The sequence below is a fragment of the Balaenoptera musculus genome, chromosome 6 (genome assembly GCF_009873245.2).
Source record: "Balaenoptera musculus isolate JJ_BM4_2016_0621 chromosome 6, mBalMus1.pri.v3, whole genome shotgun sequence".
NCBI classification, from domain to species: domain Eukaryota; kingdom Metazoa; phylum Chordata; class Mammalia; order Artiodactyla; family Balaenopteridae; genus Balaenoptera; species Balaenoptera musculus.
This window is the reverse complement of record NC_045790.1, coordinates 35,135,604-35,156,658: the sequence shown is the minus strand read 5'-3', so window position 1 is coordinate 35,156,658 and position 21,055 is coordinate 35,135,604. Positions and strand designations below refer to the sequence as shown.

The 21,055-nt window shown below is 43.1% G+C and overlaps 1 protein-coding gene across 1 annotated transcript in view; it reads right to left on the bottom strand.

Moving 5' to 3' along the window:
• Positions 1 to 19,159, bottom strand: part of DCAF12 (DDB1 and CUL4 associated factor 12) — a 41,252-nt gene extending 22,093 nt beyond the window's left edge. The window contains exons 1-2 of the mRNA XM_036855697.1: positions 18,555 to 19,159; positions 17,214 to 17,468 (exon numbers count right to left, since the gene is read on the bottom strand). Of these exons, the coding sequence (XP_036711592.1) occupies positions 17,214 to 17,468; positions 18,555 to 18,632 (333 nt within the window). The 5' untranslated portion in view covers positions 18,633 to 19,159. The remainder of the gene's footprint in view (positions 1 to 17,213; positions 17,469 to 18,554) is intronic.
• Between the last annotated feature and the right edge of the window lie 1,896 nt (positions 19,160 to 21,055).

Genomic DNA, 21,055 nt, shown 5'->3' with positions numbered 1-21,055 from the left:
TTTGAGAAGCACTGATGTAGAGAGAATCTGCTCTGTACACTAAGGACGATGCATTTGATAAGACACAACCCTATGCCTTAAAACAGGGCTCCATTTCTGCCACCCAGAAAAGGTGAAGAGAAAAGGCTTCATCTATTCATGTCCAAGAAAGTCTTAAGCCCAACCTCTCCAGTTTTGGACTTGGGAGAGACCTAGGTTTGAATTCCATTGGTTACTTAGTAGCTATGTGATCTTGATCAAGTCACTTTCACCTTTCTGAATCTTGTTTCTTATCTATAAAACTTGAATAATATTATTTATCTAATAGGGTTGCTAGGAGGTCTAATAAAATGTAAAGTATCTAGCACAGGGCTCAGCACAGAATAGGTGCTTAACAAGTACTAGCTAATAGTAACATTCTATTCTAATGTTTGTTTCATTCAGTAGGTTATAAGAAAGGCTTCTACACTAGATGAAAAAGATTTCATACAAGGGAAATGCAAACAGCTGGCTCTGTAGAGGCCCGGGAAAACAAGAGTTTACCCCCAACCTCACCCTCATCCTTGCAGAGGAATGACTAAGCACCATGTGAAGGATAGAGCCTTTTTGCTTTTTCAAAGGAAGGAACAGGGATGTGGATGGAGTGCCACAGACGATCTCCCCAAGCTGTCTGACAAAGGGTCAAGGCTTCATACAGCTCCTGTAACATTTCCCAGAATGAGGCTGCTCCACATTACCCTACTGGGATCCCTGCCAGAAACCAGCAGCACGGCAAGGTAAGCCTGAGGCTTAATGGCTCCCTGCACCTTACAAGTTAGGACAGAGGGAAAAAAGAAAGCAAAGGCCTTACAATCAGGAAGATTGTAAGATTAGTGAGTACACCTCTAAATGCATGTATTTGCATATAGACATATGCAATTGTGTGTATAGAAAGTCAAGGTGGCTGAATAAAACGGGGGGAGGGGAGATTCACAAAGTATCAAAGAGTGTTTTAGATGGAGGTTAATGGAGAAAGGAAAGCAAATCCACATAGGTCGCACAGACAGGATGACTATACCAAGTCAGATGGTAAAAGGCAAGAGGGCAGCTTAAGTATGGGAAAGGGAGGATAATTGAAATCAAGCAGAGGAATACATTTTCTCTCCCAAACGGAGATGGGGAGGAGCAAAGGAGAGAGCCAAGATCCAGAAACACAACAGAAAATGGTTAGACAAAATGTATCAAAAATTAAAAATGTGTAAACTCTGCAATTTCAATTTTAGAAATTTATGATAAGGAAATAATGACAGGTGAACAATTTTAATTACAGTGAATTTTATTTATTTATTTATTTATTTATTTATTTGGCCCCGCTGTGCAGCACATGGGATCTTAGTTCCCTGACCAGGGACTGAACCGGTGCCCCCTATAACAGAAGCACAGAGTCTTAACTACTGAACTGCCAGGGAAATCCCAAATTACAGTGAATTTTAAACTAGTGAAACACCACAGGGGATTGGAAATATCCACACAATGGATTATTATACAGCCTTTAAGAATGATGGAGTAGAGGATATTTATTAACATGGAAAGTTGGTCATGCTATGTTATTAAATGAATACCCTCCCTTTTAAAAACATGAGTCCAGGGACTTCCCTGGTGGCTCAGTGGTGAAGATTCCCAATGCAGGGGGCCTAGGTTCGATCCCTGGTCAGGGAACTAGATCCCACATGCATGCCTCAACTAAGAGTTCGCATGCCACGGAGCCGGTGAGCTGCAACAAGGAGCCCGTGAGCCACAACTAAGGAGCCCATGTGCCGCAACTAAGGAGCCTGCCTGCCACAACTAAAACCCAGTGCAACCAAATAAATATTAAAAAATAATAATAAATAAAAATAAAAATGCATCCAGGAATGTTGATTTTTTTTTCCTCAGGGAACACATATGATGTGCATAATTAAAAGATAAAAGAAAAGGACCACAGGCCCTGAAATGAGCTGCACTTACTCAGGACTCCAATGATGTCCAGGAGAATCAGGCATTCTGTCCAGCCCATCTCTAAAAGCTTGCTGCCTACTCACCTGCATCCTGCTGTGCAGGAGACAGGGGTATGGCCGAGATCAATAAGCTGCTTGAACAATATCAAGACTCTATAGCTATAAATATTTTAGACTGTTCAGGAGCTAGAAGAGTTGTCATATCTAGAAAGTTGAGTCACTGTTTCTATTGCAAGTCTATTAAAGGAAAGACCCATGTGGTTGTTTAAAGTAAAATAACATTTTTGGGGTCCAAATTACAAAAGTAACACATCATAAACTTGTAAAACATAGAAAAGGGGAAATTAGAAAATGAACACCACCACTACCTACTACCACTTGGTGTATTTTTTTCAGGTCCTTCACTATATACCCAGTCACATGCATACATATTTTTCTCCATTTATAAAAATGTGACCTCATACATATATTTTATATCTTTTAATACCTTTTCAAATTAATCTATATACCTTTAAATAATTTTTAATGGCTTTAAGGTGATTCGCTGCATGGGTATGCTAGAATTTATCGAACACATTCCCTGTTATCGAACATTTATGCTGTATCCAAATTTTCAGTAATGCAAAACACACTGCAGTGAACATTCTTGTATCTAAATCCAGGTGCCTGTGCTATGCTAAGATCTCTTACTCTTTCAATTGTGAATCTAAGCTGCTCCTCCAAAAGATGGCTATAGGGCTGGCTTGCTGAAATCAGCAATGGTACTTCGTGTTAGGTCCTGAGTTCTGATATTTTCCCACTAGAATCAAGATTTTGTGGGAGGAGGACCATATTAGGATTTACAATTATCCTGAATTTAAGTAACATAATAATTCTTTTTTTTGGGGGGGGGTGCGCAGCTTGCAGGATCTTAGTTCCCCAACCAGCGACTGAGCCCAGGTCCTCAGCAATGAAAGCATAGAGTCCTAACCACTGGATCACCAGGGAATTCCCAGTAACATAATTCTTTACAAGTGTTATAGTTAACAAGTCCAGTAAACTGATTCTTAACCCGATTTTGGAGGGCTCTGTTGAAAATGGAATAAGTCCTGAGAGTCAGCTTTGGCAAGACACCTAAGATTTTGCCTGGTATCTGCCAAAGTCACCAAGTGAAGAGCCTCTGACAGTACACCACAGAGGTTTAACTACCTCAATCACCTTGACAAACATTTGGTAAAAAATTTCTCTTAGGTTGTAAAATCAGAACTCAACTGGGTGTTGCCTTTATCTAAATACAAAGCCCATGTCCTACTTCCAAGTGATATACGATCCAATCAGAGAATAGAAGGATAAACAAAAGAATTGGTCAACTAGCCTGATTTTACACAGATCCTCATTTCTTCCTATGGAAGATGAAAATTAATTCCTATAGTACTGAAGGATACTAATAGTTAATGTATAGATTATTCAGAAGAAAACAAGATATTCTCAGCTTTTTGCTCCCCAGAGCATTTCAAGGCATAAGACCTCCTACTCAGAATTAACAGGAAGCCTTATCTCTAAACTGCAAACTACTGGAGAGCAGATTGTCATTACACACTAATTAATTATCTAGTATATTAAGAGATTATAAACTTTTAATAATAACAGTGTTAAAACAATAACATAATCCCTATTCTCTCATTCTTACTTCCTGAGCCTTACAGCACAAAGACTTAATGATAATATGATTATGTATCTGCCCACTGAAAAGGAAGAACTCTCTCCAGGTGTTATCTGGAACTCCAAAAAACTTCTGTGACTTGAGAGGGGAAATTCCTTTTGCCATATAACCTACCACTGTATTTCCAATATCTTTCTTCACACCCTTTCCCTAGAGAGGAGGTATACTACGTGACTGCTCATTCTTTGTCAGCAAACAAGACAAGCACTGAATGGCAACCTGGCAAGGCCACTTTCACCATTGCTTTAGGCTAAGAAAAAACATCTAGCTGAAGTAACATTTTTTTGTTTAATTATAGAGTTTATTGACAATACTTTATCTACAATACTGGAAATAAAAAATGCAAGGAAGATTGCTCAGAATCCTATCCCTCGGGACTTCCCTGGTGGTCCAGTGATTAAGAATCCACCTTCCAATGCAGGGGACTCTGGTTCCATCCCTGGTCAGGGAACTAAGATCCCACATGCCGCGGGGCAACTAAGCTCGCACGCTGCAACTACTGAGCCCGTGTGCCACAACTACAGAGCCCACGCGCCCTGGAGCCCCTGCACCACAACTAGAGAGAAGCCCGTGTGCTGCAACAAAGAGCCCGCACACCACAACGAAAGATCTTGTGTGCCACAACTAAGACACGACACAGCCAAAAAAAAAAAAAAAAATCCTATCCCTCTTTTCAAGTCTGTTTTTCATTTGTCAAGTTCCTGTTCAGTCCTTAATCACATGCATGTATAATGGTGCATAGCTATAATCAGCAAAGAGAGAATTCTGTATCTCATTACATTTAACATATCAAAAGCTCTGCATGTTATTAGTCTTCACAATTATGTCAATACCTCCATATTATCATGCAGATTTGATTTACCATAAATTACTTAAGTATTCTATTGTTAACATTTTGATAAAATAGCTTCCAATAATTATTTTGTTAAAAAAGACTTCTCTCTTCCTTTGGATGATTTCCAAAGTATGAAAATATTAGGTCAAAGGGTATAATACTTATTAGGCTCTTCATTCAACAAACAATACACCCCAGGTCTTTGAAACATAATGCCAAATTACTTTCAAAAAAGGGTTTTAGTGGCAATAAATATATGACCTGTTCCACCACATCCTTATCAGAACTGGTTAACACTTTAATTTGTATACAGAAAAATATTTTGCTTTTATCTATATCCCTTTTATGATGAAATTAACTATAATTTCCTAATTGTACTTTTTCTTATATAAATTATATCTAAATGAATTATTTTTAAATGTTTAAGCTCCTTGGGATGTGACTTACATACAGAAAATAACCAATTTACAGGGTAGAAAAATGGTCACTTCTTATCTTATCTTATGTATCTGAATTTGGCCAGAAATACACCTAAAGGCTAGAACCATCAAACTACTGTTACCACTTCCTCCTCCACCGCCATTAATTACATCAACAATTTACTAAGTACATGTTCTAGGCACCGAGCTAACCAACATCTTATTTAATCTTCTTCATGACTGAGCTAGGCAGATACTACTCACTCCATTATTATTATTATTTTTTTAATATGTATTTATTTACTTATTTGGCTGCACTGGGTCTTAGTTGAGGCACGTGGGATCTTCGTTGCCACATGTAGGATCTTCGTCGTGGCATGCGGACTCTTAGTTGCGGCATGCATGTGGGATCTAGCTCCCTGACGAGGGATCAAACCCGGGCCCCCTGCATTGGGAGTGCGGAGTCTTAACCACTGGACCACCAGGGAAGTCCCCACTCCATTTATTTTAAAGGTGAAAGAAAGGCTAAGGAGAAATTACCTGGCTTGTCCAAGGGTACAAAGCTAGTAAGAAATGGAGCCCAGATTCAACCCATGAATCTCTGAATCCAAATACACAATACAAAATGACTTAAACTTGTTGATATTTCTGACTTAAGTTTACTATAACTCTTCTAGTAAAGAGACCAAAAAATTGGAAAGTAATGACTTAAGCTAAGATCTGACCTAAAAAAAGAATGGGCAGGGGCTTCCCTGGTGGCGCAGTGGTTAAGAATCTGCCTGCCAATGCAGGGGACAGGGGTTCGAGTCCTGGGCCGGGAAGATCCCACATGCTGTGGAGCAACTAAGCCCGTGCGCCACAACTACTGAGTCTGCGTTCTACAGCCCACAAGCCACACTACTGAAGCCCGCATGCCACAACTACTGAAGCCCGTGTGCCACAACTACTGAAGCCTGCGCGCCTAGAGCCCATGCTCCACAACAAGGGAAGCCACCACAATGAGAAGCCCGCGCACCGCAATGAAGAGTAGCCCCCGCTCGCTGCTACTTGAGAAAGCCCACGCACAGCAATGAAAACCCAACGCAGCCACAAAAAAAAAAAAAGAATGGGCAAATTTCTTGCTTTGTCTGTTGAGACCAGAACTGGAATATAAGGAAAATAATTATTTGTCAAGGGCTTCCTCAAAGTGCAGAAATAAGATTTGATTACATACTACTGGTTGCTGAACAGATATTAACCAAGATGCCTACAAGGAAATTCTTCCAGATCCATTAAAAATGATGTCCCACCTATGCCCTGAGTGTGGTTTAGAAAATACAAGGAGGATTCAAATGAATGGTCTAGATTTAATAAGGTGACAAAAAAAATTATTGCTATACAGCATAAAGTCTAAGCCAGTGGTTCATCTAAAAATTGCCTGAGAGCTTGTTTAAAATTCCAATTCCTAGGTTTCACGGAAGGAAAAATCCTAAACCAGTACTGGAGTGGGGACCAGGAAACTTGCATTTTAAACACATACCTCAAGTGATTGTGATGCAGACAGTTCCTGAGTCATGCTTAGGAAACAAGGGCCTAAGCAATCAGAAATCAAATATACATCAATTTAGAAGAAGGTGGACTGGCAAAAGAAGACTAAAGGAAGAGTCCAAGGAAAACAGGAACCAAATCAAGTAACCAGACTAACTCATTACTAACTTTCAGCAGGTAGTTAGCCTGCCAGGCACCTCCCAGCAAACCTCTGCTCTCAGCTACCCAGGTTTCCCCATCCTCCAAGTCTACAGGGCTGCAGGAACAGGCCATAAATTCACCAGGGGCCAGGCTGCGAAGCATGTGACTCAATTCTCCAGATGAGAAAGGTGATCAACAGGATTATTCATTATTAAAGGCTAGACATGAGTCAGAAGGAAAAGAAAAAAAAAGTTATCCACAGGAGATTCAGTTAGTCTTGTCAACCAAATCCCCAGCGACTTGAGTCACTCTCCCTTGTTTCTGCCCAGCATCAGCCAAATGGGTCTATCCAGAGTCGCTCAACATTCCTTGTATATTCCTGACTCTGCTATGGAATGGACATCCTTGCTTCCTTCCCATCGTTGAAGACTCTTCCTCCTCTAGGAAATCCTCTCTGAATACCCTAGCTAGGAATGACTTCCTCCCGGGAGCACTCCTGGTTGGCGCTTCTAATGAGGCATCTATGTTGTTATTAACTTTGCACGCAGCTATGTATTGTATCCCAGCCAAGCTAAGCAGAGGTCCGGCAGTCCTCTGCCATTAGGGTTATTGCAGTGAAAGTTTGAGGAGTACTTGGCATAACATAAAGAATTCTGACAAGGAATAAGGAAAATTAGGACCCAAACGTAACTCATTATAGAATCTCAGGCAAATAACTTTTCTCCCTTTGGGTCTGTTTCTTCAACTCTAAAAGAAAAAGTGGAGGCCAGCGGTCACAGTCCCTTCCAGCTCTGTCTGAGATTTGCTTCTATATCACTGCAACCCCACATGAAGCAGTGTCTTGCCATACATGGGAGAAACTCAATAAATGGTTATAAATTTAGTAAAAGCAGACACAAACCACAAAGTTGTCCCACTACATTCTAGCCAATGAAATGCAGAAATATTACTCCATTTCTTCTCACATTCGAAAACTGTCCTGATGAAAACATCCCCACCTAACACGTGAGAGGGACTGATGGCCTCCAAGGATCCAAAGGCATATAAGGGCATTCAACTGGAATCAGCAGTTTAAGAAGCTGAATGTTGGGACTTCCCTGGTGGCGCAGTGGTTAAGAATCCACCTGCCAATGCAGGGGACATGGATTCGAGCCCTGGTCCGGGAAGATCCCACATGCTGTGGACCAACTAAGCCCGTGCGCCACAACTACTGAGCCTGCACTCTAGAGCCCGCGAGCCACAGCTACTGAGCCCGTGTGCCTAGAGCCCGTGCTCTGCAACAAGAGAAGCCACCGCAATGAGAAGCCCATGCACCGCAATGAAGAGTAGCCCCCACTTGCCACAACTAGAGAAAGCCCACGCGCAGCAATGAAGACCCAACGCAGCCAGAAATAAATTAATTAATTAAAAAAAAAAGAAGCCGAATGTTGCAGTCCAACCATAATCCTGGATTGAACCCAGTTGCCAATTTTGGGTCAGTTTCTTCCTTTTATCTCCTAGACCAGGAAATATATGAAGAATCCTGCTTAAGGTCAAGCTAAAAAGCAATACTCCTAGATATCACCAGGAAAAACTCTCATTCATCTTGAACCAGAACCGGGCACTGCTCCCATTCCAAAAGAAAAAACGTCCATGTGTCAGCTTGAGAAGACCTTTTTCTCTGACTGTAATGTCTATCAAGGATCCTGCTAGAAAAAAAAGCCTGGAGCGCAAGAGTCACTATGTTACTCCTATGCTCATTCTCCAACGTCCCAAGCTTCCAACAGACTATACCTGAAATAAAGGGCTCAGATCACTTAAGAGAAAAACTGCCCGCCTCAAGCTCTGAGGTGGTTGTCAACTGAGGGCACAATGTTTGAAAATGCATGCATGTGTGCCTGCGTGTACACGTGCATGTGCCTGATTGTCACAATAACTGAGGGTGCAGGGTAGAGGGGGACTGCTGGCATCTATGGAGCAGAAGCCAAGAATGTGATATCTCCAGCAATATGAGGTAAAGTCCCAGAGAAGGAAGAAACCACCAAAACACCATCAACATTCATGTTGAGAAAAGCTGCCCTAAAATTCTTGAATCCTTCCACAGGACTGCTGTTCAGGCCCTAACCTTTTTTTTTAATTTTTAAATTTTTATCGAAGTATATAGCTAATTTACAATATTATATTCATTTCAGGTGTACAACTTAATGATTCAAAATTTTTATGGCTTATACTCCATTTAAAGTTGTTATAAAATATTGGCTATATTCCCTGTGTTGTACAATATATCCTTGTAGCTTATTTATTTTATACATAGTAGTTGGTATCTCTTAATCCCCTACCTCTATCTTGCCCCTCCCCCCTTCCCTCTCCCCACTGGAAACCACTAGTTTATTCTTTGTATCTGTGAGTCAGTTTCCGTTTTGTATATACATTCGTTTTATTTTTTAAATTCCACATATAAGTGATAACATATAGTATTTGTCTTTCTCTAACTTATTACACTAAGCATAATACCCTCCAGGTCCACCCATGTTGTCACAAATGGCAAAATTTCATTTTTTACGGTTGAGGAGTATTCCACTGTTGTCTGCAAGTGTATGTATATATATGTATGTATATCTTGGCAATTGTAAATAATGCTGCTATGAACATTAGGGTGCACGTTATCTTTTTGAATTAGAGTTTTTGCTTTCTTTTTCTTTGGATATATACCCAGGAGTGGAATTGCTGGATCATATAGTAGTTCTATTTTTAGTTTTTTGAGGAACCTCCATGCTGTTTTCCATAGTGGCTGCACCAATTTACATTCCCACCAACAGCATACAAGGGGTCTCTTTTCTCCACATCCTCACCAACATTTGTTGTTTGTGGTCTTTTTGATAATAGCCATTCTAAGAGGTGTGAAGTGATACCTCACTGTGGTTTTGATTTGCATTTCTCTGATGACTAGGGATACTGAGCATTTTTTCATGTGCCTGTTGGTCATGTGTATGTCTTCTTTGAAAAAGTGTCTATTCAGGCCTTCTGCCCAATTTTTTTTAAAATAAATTTATTTATTTATTTTATTTATTTTGTTTTTGGCTGCGTTGGATCTTTGTTGCTGTGCACGGGCTTTCTCTATTTGCGGCGACCGGGGCCTACTCTTCATTGCAGTGCGTGGGCTTCTCATTGCAGTGCATGGGCTTCTCATTGCGGTGGCTTCTCTTGTGGAGCACGAGCTCCAGGTGCGCGGGCTTCAGCAGTTGTGGCACACGGGCTCAGCAGTTGTGGCTCGCGGGCTCTAGAGTGCAGGCTCAGTAGCTGTGGTGCATGGGCTTAGCTGCTCCGCTGCATGTGGGATCTTCCCGGACCAGGGCTCGAACCCGTGTCCCCTGCATTGGCAGGCGGATTCTTAACCACTGCGCCACCAGAGAAGCCCCCTGCCCAATTTTTAATCAGGTTGTTTGTTCTTCTGATATTGAGTTGTATAAACTGTTTACATATTTGGGGTACTAGCCCCTTATTGTTTATATCACTTGCGAATATTTTCTCTCATTCAGGTATGTTGTCTTCTCATTTTGTGGATGCTTTCCTTTGCTGTGCAAAAGCTTTTAATTGGGTCCCATTTGCTTATTATGCTTTTTTTCTTTTCCCTTAGGAGATATACCAAAAAAATACTGCTATGATTTATGTCAGAGTTTTCTGCCTATATTTTCTTCTAGGTGTTTGATGGTTTCCAATCTTAAACTTAGGACTTTAATCCATTTTGAGTTTATTTTTGTACATGGTATGAGAAAATGTTCTAATGTCATTCTTTTACAAGTAGCTGTCCAGTTTTCCCAGCACCAATTTTCATTGAAGAGACTGTCCTCTGTCCATTGTATATTCCTGTCTCTCTTGCTATAGATTAACTGATCATAAGTACATGGGTCACGCCCTAACATTCTTGACCATTAATTCCCTCACATACAGAGGGTGACTAAAGTCTGCAACACACTACATGAAACAGGACTCCTGGAGCCCATACCTGCGTTAATCCAAGCAAGGCCTTCTCAAGATGAAGACAAGTCAGAAAAGGGCAGCCAACTCTAGCACCATCCCATATAAGAGGCATAAACTTATTCCTACTGCTCCTCTTCCTAAAGCCTTATAACATCAATTAACTTGACATAGTACTTTAGACTTTTTGAAGCATTTACACAATGATCTTCAATCTACAAACACTTCTGCACATGTGCCCAGCAGAATGAACTTGCCAAGATAGCAATTCTATCACTTCCACATCTAAAATCTTCCTCTCAAAAGAGTCAAATATTCTCAAAATAAGATAAAGACTAATTCTGGGATAACTGTGAACATTTCTTACTAGACAAAGAATAACCATATGCCATTTAAAAAACTAAAACCTAACTAGCAGGCTAATATCCTAACTACAAAATATAGAAGGATCATACAGATAAGAATGCTGTTGACAAAGGATTAATCTCTAAAATATATAAACAGCTTATGCAGCTCAATATTAAAAAAACAAACAACCCTGTCAAAAAATGGGCAGAGGGCTTCCCTGGTGGCACAGTGGTTAAGAACCTGCCTGCCAATACAGGGGACATGGGTTTCAGACCTGGTCCAGGAAGATCCCACATGCCGTGGAGCAACTAAGCCAATGCACCACAACTACTGAGCCTGCACTCTAGAGCCCTCGAGCCACAACTACTGAAGCCCGAGTGCCTAGAGCCTGTGCTCCACAACAAGAGAAGCCACCACAATGAGAAGCCCCCACACCACAATGAAGAGTAGCCCCTGCTCGCCGCAACTAGAGAAAGCCGGAGCACAGCAACAAAGACCCAACGCAGCCAAAAATAAAAATAAATAAATAAAATAAATTTATATTAAAAAAAAGGGCAGAAGACCTAAATAGCCATTTCTCCAAAGAAGACATACAGATGGCCAACAAATACATGAAAAGCTGCTCAACATCACTAATTATTAGAGAAATGCAAATCAAAACTGCAATGCGGTATCACCTCACACCAGTTAGAATGGGCATCATCAGAAAATCTACAAACAACAAAAGCTGGAGAGGGTGTGGAGAAAAGGGAACCCTCTTGTACTGTTGGTGAGAATGTAAATTGATACAGCCACTATGGAGAACAGTATGGAGGTTCCTTAAAAAACTAAAAATAGAATTACCATATGACCCAGCAATCCCAATACTGGCCATATACCCAGAGAAAACCATAATAATTCAAAAAGACACATGCACCCCAATGTTCACTGCAGCACTATTTACAAGAGCCAGCTCATGGAAGCAACCTAAATCCCCATCGACGGACGAATGGATAAAGAAGATGTGGTACATATATACAATGGAATATTACTCAGCCATAAAAAGGAACGAAATTGGGTCATTTGTAGAGACGTGGATGGATCTAGAGACTGTCATAGAGAGTGAAGTAAGTCAGAAAGAGAAAAACAAATATCGTATATTAACGCATATACGTGGAACCTAGAAAAATGGTACAGGTGAACCGGTTTGCAAGGCAGAAATAGAGACACAGATGTAGAGAACAATCGTATGGACACCAAGGGGGGAAAGCGGGGTGGGGTCGGGTGGGGGGGATGTGCTGAGATGAGTTGGGAGATTGGGACTGACATGTATACACCAATATGTATAAAGTAGAGAACTAATAAGAACCTGCTGTATAAAAAATAAAATAAAATTAAAAAAAAAAAAAGAATGCTGTTAACCTGAGATGTACACTTGGCCAAACCCAAGGAATTCTGCAAGCATTTTAAAGCATTTTCTAAAGGGCTGTAACCCCACTGGGAAAATAAAATAGTAATACAAGGAGGAATGAATAAAAAATCCAGTCAGGGGCTTCCCTGGTGGCGCAGTGGTTAAGAATCCGCCTGCCAATGCAGGGGACACGGGTTCGAGCCCTGGTCTGGGAAGATCCCACATGCCGCGGAGCAACTAGGCCCGTGAGCCACAATTACTGAGCCTGCGCGTCTGGAGCCTGTGCTCCGCAACAAGAGAGGTCGCGATAGTGACAGGCCCGCGCACTGCGATGAAGAGTGGCCCCCGCTTGCCACAACTAGAGAAAGCCCTCGCACAGAAACGAAGACCCAACACAGCCATAAATAAATAAATTAAAAAAAAAAAAAATACTGTCTTTAAAAAAAAAAAAAAAAATCCAGTCAGAAAAAAACTCCCACATTTTTCCTGTTTGTTTCTGTGTGTCTCAAATTGAGTTTCATATTCTGCTTTTATGATTTCAGGAATTTTAATATGTAAACTCAAGTTTATAATATTATAGCTATTTTCTCAACCCTGGTAACTACTATTCCACCCCACCCCCAAAACTAGGCTTCTCCAAGTGCTTCTTCCTCTCATCTGGCAGCAAATTGCAGCCCAAGCCTCATCTTGTCTGCTTCATTGTGATCTACCAAGCCTACCTGTGAAGTCAGCAGTATACCTCTGACCATTACTTTGGGAGTTGGTGAGAAAGATAAAAGCAGCTCTGGCAACAGGAGTTAGCCTGGTACTATCACTTAGGCTTTGGGGTCTTGCTGAAAATAATTCCACAGGAGATTTTCCTGTGAAAATCCTATTTACTTAAGCCTTTCCCCAAATCACCCTTGTAAATCCTTTCTAACACCCTCTTACTGAGTGGCTTCATGGTTCCCTGTGGTGGAGGTTCACCCTAGCTGCAAGGAGCAATTTTATCTATTATAGGTGAGTGAGTCCCTGAAAGTCAAAAAATGGAAAATAAGAGTTCATGTCTAAAATTAAAAACCTCGACTCTGCACACATTATCACTCTGCCTATCACCATCCTTCCCAAACCAACCCCTCTCAAAATATCCACTTTCTTGAATTGTTTTTGGTACTCTCCTGGTTTTCCTCTGACCTCCCTGCTCCCCCTGTAGCAGATCTTCCTGCACCATAAATGTAGGTGTTCTCCAAGGTTCTGTTCTTAACCTCTCTGTCAATATCAATGGTTCTTACCCATTTTTGGCTCACAATACTCCCTCCGAAAATGTAATGAAATCTATGGACTGCTCCCCTACACCACCCTCCCACATCATGCTCAGAAAATATACATCTAATGATATTTTTGCAATTTTAGGGAAGGTTTATGGAACCCGAGAGTGACTTCTCTACCCTCTCTCCATGGTAATAGAACAATTTTAATAATCCCTTATACATATGTGAATCCTAAACCATTAACTTCTATCTTTACCCCCTCTCAAACTTCAACTGATTGAAAGCACAAAACTAAACATTTTCTCTTCAAATGTTTTTTTGTTTCAAACGTTCTTCTGGCAAGCTTCTCTTATTTAGCTTTTCTGTATGGCTCTGTATATAACCTGAGTTTGTAACACTAAACCGGGAAAATATACCTACCCATCCTGGTTCCCAAACCCATACTTCAATTAAGGTTATACTACCTCTCCTTCTTTAAATAATTTAGTAAAAATATGAGTGTTGTAATGTTGTTAATGATTAAAACATAGGCTGGGGAATTCCCTGGCAGTTCAGTGGTTAGGACTCCGAGCTTCCAATGCAGGGGGCATGGGTTCAATCCCTGGTCGGGGAACTAAGATCCTGCAAGCTGTGTGGTGTGGCAAAAAAAAAAAGGAAAAAAAATAGGCTAGCAATCTTACTCCTGTGCTTATTAGGCCCAGGGAATTCAGAGAGGTTGAATGGACTGCCCCTAGTTTGAGTGTTAGCCCATAGCACAGGGAAATTCCCACCCCACCAATCAAGCTACAGAATAATTTACAAAACCTCTACTGCTTTTTTCACAGAGGACGACCCACTGCCTCAGCAAATGTTTCTATACTATAGCCCCAAGTCAGTTAACTTAGAAATGGCCTAACTTTTCAGCATCTGTGTACACTTAGTTAAACGCTCATAAATACCAACAGCAGCCAAGACAAAAAGCGCTTCTAACCTGCAGATACATATTAAAAGATTATTTTAGAATATAAATAGTTGTGGTATACCTTTCCTACTGAATACATTTAAATCATTTCACTGATGGTAAAATTTCAATACATCAAAACTTAATTTACTATTGAGAATCCAACATGAACTCCTCCCTCCCCAAACTCTTCAGATATTATCCAAAGATAGTGCTAACTATTTAAGTAATTTTCCTTTTAAACTGAGGGAAGTCCCAGGGAGTGCCAAGAGCATTGGAAAAGGCTTTGGATTCATTATCACCACTACTATTTCTGAACAAGTAAGATATTGCTAACTTGAAATATTTCCCAAGATGTATACAGCTACCTTCTCAGCACTCGCATTTTACAGATGGGAAAACAAAGGCACAGATAAGAGAATCATTTGCCAAATATCACAAAGTTCAGAGAAGAACACTGTTCTTGGTTCCCAATTTTGGTTCTGAAAGCTAAGCAAAGAAAAACACTAATTATAAAAAGAAAAGAAAGCAAGACTCCACTTAAACACTTTAAGTCATGAGGAAACAGGAAGACAGAAAGAGGCACGTATCAAGAGTAGTAGGTTGGGGCTTCCCTGGTGGCACAGTGGTTGAGAATCTGCCTGCCAATGCAGGGGACACGGGTTCGAGCCCTGGTCTGGGAAGATCCCACATGCCACGGAGCAACTGGGCCCGTGAGCCACAACTACTGAGCCTGCGCGTCCGGAGCCTGTGCTCCGCAACAAGAGAGGCCGTGATAGTGAGAGGCCCGTGCACCGCGATGAAGAGTGGCCCCTGCTCGCCGCAACTAGAGAAAGCCCTCGCACAGAAACAAAGACCCAACTCAGCCAAAAATAAATAAATAAATAAATAAATTTATTAAAAAAAAAAAAGAGTAGTAGGTTATTACTCAACATTATTCTCACCTTCAAAAGAGGGTCAATAAATTCAAGAAGCAGGAGACTACGATGATTAATTCAGTTCAAAATTCAGCAACATTTGCTGGGCAAAACACTATGATGGTTTGTATGGGTATGGGGTGTGAAATGAATTCCTCTAAATGGAAGACTCTTTCTACACCAAGTGACAACGATGACAGTTCTCTTAAACCAAGAGTAGTGACCTGAGAGACTAGGAAAAGGAAGTTTTGTAGAAGCTTGCCACCACTATTTAGTTTTGAAAGGCTTCTTTATAACAAGCAACCGTCAACTAAAGAGGAAATGAAAGCTTGGCCTCAACCACCATGGTATTATATCGTTCCTTAAAACTCATGTTTAAATCTTTGCCTATGTCCTTTATAAACAAATACTTCTCCTAGTACTTAAGACTTTCTTGATCTAGAGCCATCTTCTCTTTCAATTAATCCAAGATGTGTTTCTGTCCAGGGTAAATTCGCCCAGCCATTATGACATTTCTTGTCTATTCACCCAGGGTGAGGTGAAAACAGAGAGCAGCTGGACCTACATCTGATCTTTTCTCACATGTTAATCAGAATCACTTCCCAGGGCTTCCCTGGTGGTGCAGTGGTTAAGAATCCACCTGCCAATGCAGGGGACACGGGTTCAAGCCCTGGTCCGGGAAGATCCCACATGCCGCAGAGCAACTAATCCCATGAGCCACAACTACTGAGCCCGTGTGCCACAACTACTGAAGCCCGTGTGCCTACAGCCCATGCTCCGCAACAAGAGAAGCCACTGCAATGAGAAGCCTGTGCACCACAATGAAAGAGTAGCCCCCATGAGCCACAACTAGAGAAAGCCCGCGCACAGCAACAAAGACCCAAAGCAGCCAAAAGTAAATAAATAAATTTATTAAAAAAAAAAAAAAAGATCACTTTCCACCTGCAGGCCCTGTCTTTTCTCACTTGCCATTCCTCTGACATCATGCTATTTGTGCTCTTCTGTTCCAATCATATCCACAATATCCAATCATGGATTGACATTTTATCCATGCCTTTAATTGTTCTGGTTAAATTTACTGATAAAATTTCCCCTTCATTCACTTATAACTATCTTCTAAGTCATTCTACGTAAAAATACTCTGTTACTCATGTCATATTCAATTTTTCTTGCTACTGAATCCTTTTCAGAAGGCTACTTTGCAAAGACCAAACATTTATTGGGTTGGCCAAAATGTTTGTTTGGGTCTTTCATAAAATCTTATGGAAAAACCCGACTGAACGTTTTGGCCAACCCAATACATCCTGAAATATACCACCGAACATACGTCCCTGCCCTTTCTTATAGGAAATACATCTTTAGATTCTATCCTCTGAAAAGAGAGTGTTTGTCTTATTCCTATCTTTAGCCAAGTACGAGTTTAAATACTTCTACATATGCCCTTAGCCTAGCAGACAACACCTAGGTTTTCACTATCCTGTATCCTGAATGATGCCCAGACCATCATTCTTTCCTCTGAGCCCTCTGACTTAAAAGACAACATAAAAACGGGGGGGGGGGGGGGAGGAAATCAAGAAGCAGTGGCATATCCATATGGCAAGAGGCCTAAAGAAATAGACTCCTCTGAAGATTTACCAGAAAAGAAATGTGGAAGTGGGAAAAGGAATAGAAAAGAGAAGAAGTCATGAACAGATAGGAGGGACTGGAAAGGAGAATAAGGCAATCTCCTCCCCCAAAGAACTGATGGGGAAGACCAGCAGTGAGAGATTCTAGGGCATGTGGAGCCATATATCCAGAACTAGGAGAAAGTTCACATCCACCCAGAAACTTACCGTATTGCATTTTGTGCCACACACCACTTGCCTATGATTCAGCCACTGAGATGCAAACACTTTATTAAGGGTCCCCAGGTGAAACTCTCTCTCCTTCAGGAGGCTGGGAAGTTGCTGTGCTGCATAAGCATGCAACACTCGAGAGTAGTTGGTTTCATTCTGTAGCCTGACTTCTCGGTTCTTCAGGTAGTGCACTAAGGATCTCTTCACTGGGGGGAGTCTTTTCCTTTTGTGAAGTGAGTGATCCCAGCCAAACTGTGGAAAGCAAAATTAGAAATCACTGCTTTGGCTACCTTTGTCAGAATAAGGGATCCTACTGTATTAGAGAAATCACTAAGAACTCATCCTGCAGGATTTACATACAACAGAAACACAAATACAATGGAACAGGAAAGTCAATCTAGAAGTCCAGTTTAACTCTTCCAACATTGAAAAGATGCTGCTCATAGTGATACCTATGGAAAACAAGGGCTGAAAGAGAAAGGAATGAAAGCAGAAAAGAGTATGAAAGGTTTACTAAGGCCTTTTATAAGTGAAGGATTCAGGTACCTTAAAGCTATCCTTGATAGAGAAGGGAGTGAAGGGCCGAGAGATTAACATACAGACCTGGGCTGCATCTCTAATGGGCCCCCTTCTCCCTCTCAGCCTGTACTCCCCGTGGAGCATGGACGGTGCAACCCAAGGAGCCCAACTGGGGTCCCAGGTCTTTCAGGGATGCCCTATCAGTGGCCGCCTTCCTGTGACCAGGTCCACGCTCCAAGCAGTTACAGAATTCCAAAAATCAAACACCAGCGGGGTGGGAGGCACGGGAAATCTGAGTCTGAAGAGACCCAGAGAGCAGGACAGGAGTGATACCTGGAAACTGCTGTTTCATCTAGGGGTCCAAGTGCCAAAAGGCCCAGCTCAGAGCTTGGCTATCCAAAGGGAGGCTCATTCCTATATGAGAGACACAATCATTTCCCCTTCCCCGGGCCACAGGAAGGCGGACTTCACTGTCTCTCCCGGTATCTTTCGGGAGGTTTTGTTCCCGATTCTCCTCGACTTCGGTTTCCCTTCCTCAGAAACCCAGTTTGTTTTCTCCTCAAGCCCCGTTCCCGGCTGCAGGCCTCCCCGGAATATGTCTCGTTTTCACGTGCCCCTTTAGCTCCTCACCCCTGCGCCCTATCTGCTTTCCAGTGAACTCCTGCGGGTCCAGCCCGGATCCTATTGACCAGGGCTCCGCTCTTCACCCGTCCCCCGTCCCCCCAAGACCTTGGACCTCGTTCCGGTTCCCTGATTTGCTAACCCTATCCTCTGGGTGCCTCGGCCTTATCACCCGGGGCCCGGCCTCTCAGCCCTCACCTGTGGGCCCTGAGCGTCGCTCCCAGCTCCCGGCGAGGCGGGTGCTTTCCGCTTCCTGCTAACTGCTTTCCGGGCCATAGTGGGCAGCGCCGCCGCGGCCCCGCAGCCACATGGGGCGGGGGAAGCGAGCGGGAGCAAGACGGCAGGTCATATACTGGGCCCCGGAGCCGCGCACCGTAGTGCGCCCGGTCCGGAAAATGGCCCGGACCCCGGGAGGCAGTAGAAAAAAACGGAGGCAAGCAGAAGGGAAGGAGGGAGGGAGGGAGGACCGGGGCGGGAAAGGGAAGGGGAAGGGGAAGGGGAGACAGGAACCCGAAGCTTTCCGACGACCAAGTCTGGTAAGGACGGCGAGCGGCTGGAACCAAAACACCCTCTCCCTCTAGCCCGCGCTCCGTCATCCTCGCGCAGTCGCACTTCGTAGCGCGTCGCCACGGAGATGCAGTGCGGAGAGAAGGGCAGGGTTTAGGGCTCGCTGTAGAGTTCGCGGCAGTTGCTCAGCGGCCGCCAGCCCTTTTTCAACGGCCGTTTGACTGCCGCTGGAGGTGGGCGACCTGGGGGCAAAGGAATCTGGCTTCTGGCCCCCGACCTCGGAGCCCCACCCGCCCATCCGCAGGCACCCGGAAGTGAGGGCGATTACCCTCGCTCGGGGAAGGAATCCCTCCCAACACGCGTTTACCCCGCAGTCACCGCTGGTTATCTCCCTTTGATCACTGCACGTTTCCCCAAACCTGTGAAACCGAGCCCTGGCGCCAAGGGCTGGACACTGTGAGAGGAGGCATTAACTTCCTTTTCCCAACCCGCAAGGTGGTGTCCGACTCGAAATCCACGCCAGCATGTCCAGACTTTCACACTTTAGAGAACCTGCCCTGCCCGGCACAGTCAGCCCAGGTTCCCCCAACACCAGCCCCAGGGCCTCAGGCCACCCTCTCCCCACTCCTGGGGAGCTCTCAGGCTTCAGTTTCCACTCAGTCTTCTCCCTCCGCTGGCCTCCTCCCCCCACCTGACCCTCTGTGCTGCCCTAATCGCAGCAGCCCCTCAGTCACCTCTTCCTTAGCTGCTGCGTGGGACCTCGCCTCCCTTTAGAGTCCTGTGACCTGCCGGCCACACTGTCTTTTGTGCTCTATGAAATAGGCCTCCCTCCGTAATTTATGTTTCTTACGTCTTCCATGCAGTCCTAAGGTGAGGACTAGAACAGGGGACTGCTACTGCCTGCCTCTTCCTTGGGGCCCAGGTTACGTCTCCATCAGGGCAGACTGGGTGAAATTCTGAACCACAAAGAGAGGAGCCTTTAACTTGTCAGTCCAATTAGGGCTGTCATTGGTCGCCAGACAAGGGGGCTTCTTCAGGATCACCCTCGCCTCCATTTTCAGAAGATTCTGTACGGATTTGTGTGCCAGCTCCCACCTTTCCTCGGGCAAAGAAATCCTTTGAGGAAGCAGGAAGCTTTTCCTTGGGGCTGACGGCCCTCAGGCTGTAGTGCCCAGTTACCCACTGATCCCTTCAGGCTTCAGGCCTCATACCTCCAGGGAACTCTGTTGGCCCATCTGAAGTTCTGCCTACGAGGAGATTTGGATTTGTTTTCCAAGCCGAACCAAAGACCAGATTGAGATAGTGTCCTCCGCCATCCCAAGTCAGCACTGCCACTAACCCCTAATGCCACATTGGGAAAGGCAGCCCCGTCTTACTTGGTCAGGCCTATCCCTTCAGAGACATACATGCAGTGAGTGGGTCAGTAGTGGGTCAGCTTCCTTTTTTGAGCCTGTTGTTCCAATTCTGTCTTGCCTCACAATGCCCTGGATGACCCAGGAGCTCACTGGACAAGAGTCTGGAATTCCTTTGAGAATCTCTAGGTTTTTGTTGGGCTGCGCTTGGATCTTGGTCTCCTCTGCCAGTGTCACAGGCTGTAGGTTCATCCTCGAGGTTGGTGCACTTCCTCTTGACATCCCAGGAACTATCTCCGAATGCACCTTCCAGCAGAGCTCACCATTTATGTGGAAATAGAATGAAGATTTATTTGAAAGTTTAAAAGTTTACAATTGTTTTTAAAAGACTGATAATATGAACTACTGGTGAGGAGGTAGAATGACTGGAACTCATACATTGCTAGTGGGTGTGTAAATTGGTACGAACAATTTGGAAGAAATCTATGGCAGTACCTACCAAAGCTAAACACGTGTACCTTGTGACGGAGCAGTTCTACTTCTTGTTGTAAACCCAACAGAAATGAGTGTTTATGTCCACCAAAAGGCATTTACAAAAATATTCATAGCAACTTTATTCATAATAGCCCTAAACTGGAAATAGTTCAAATGTCAATCAATGGTAAAAAAGATAAACTGGGGTTCCCATGACCTCTTCAGGTGCGATAATTTGCCATAATTTGTCACTGAACTCGGAAATAAATACTATTACTGGTTTATTATAAAGGATTTTAAAAAGGATACAAATAAACAACCAGATGAAGAGGTACATACGGTGAGGTCTGGAAGGGTCCTGAGCGT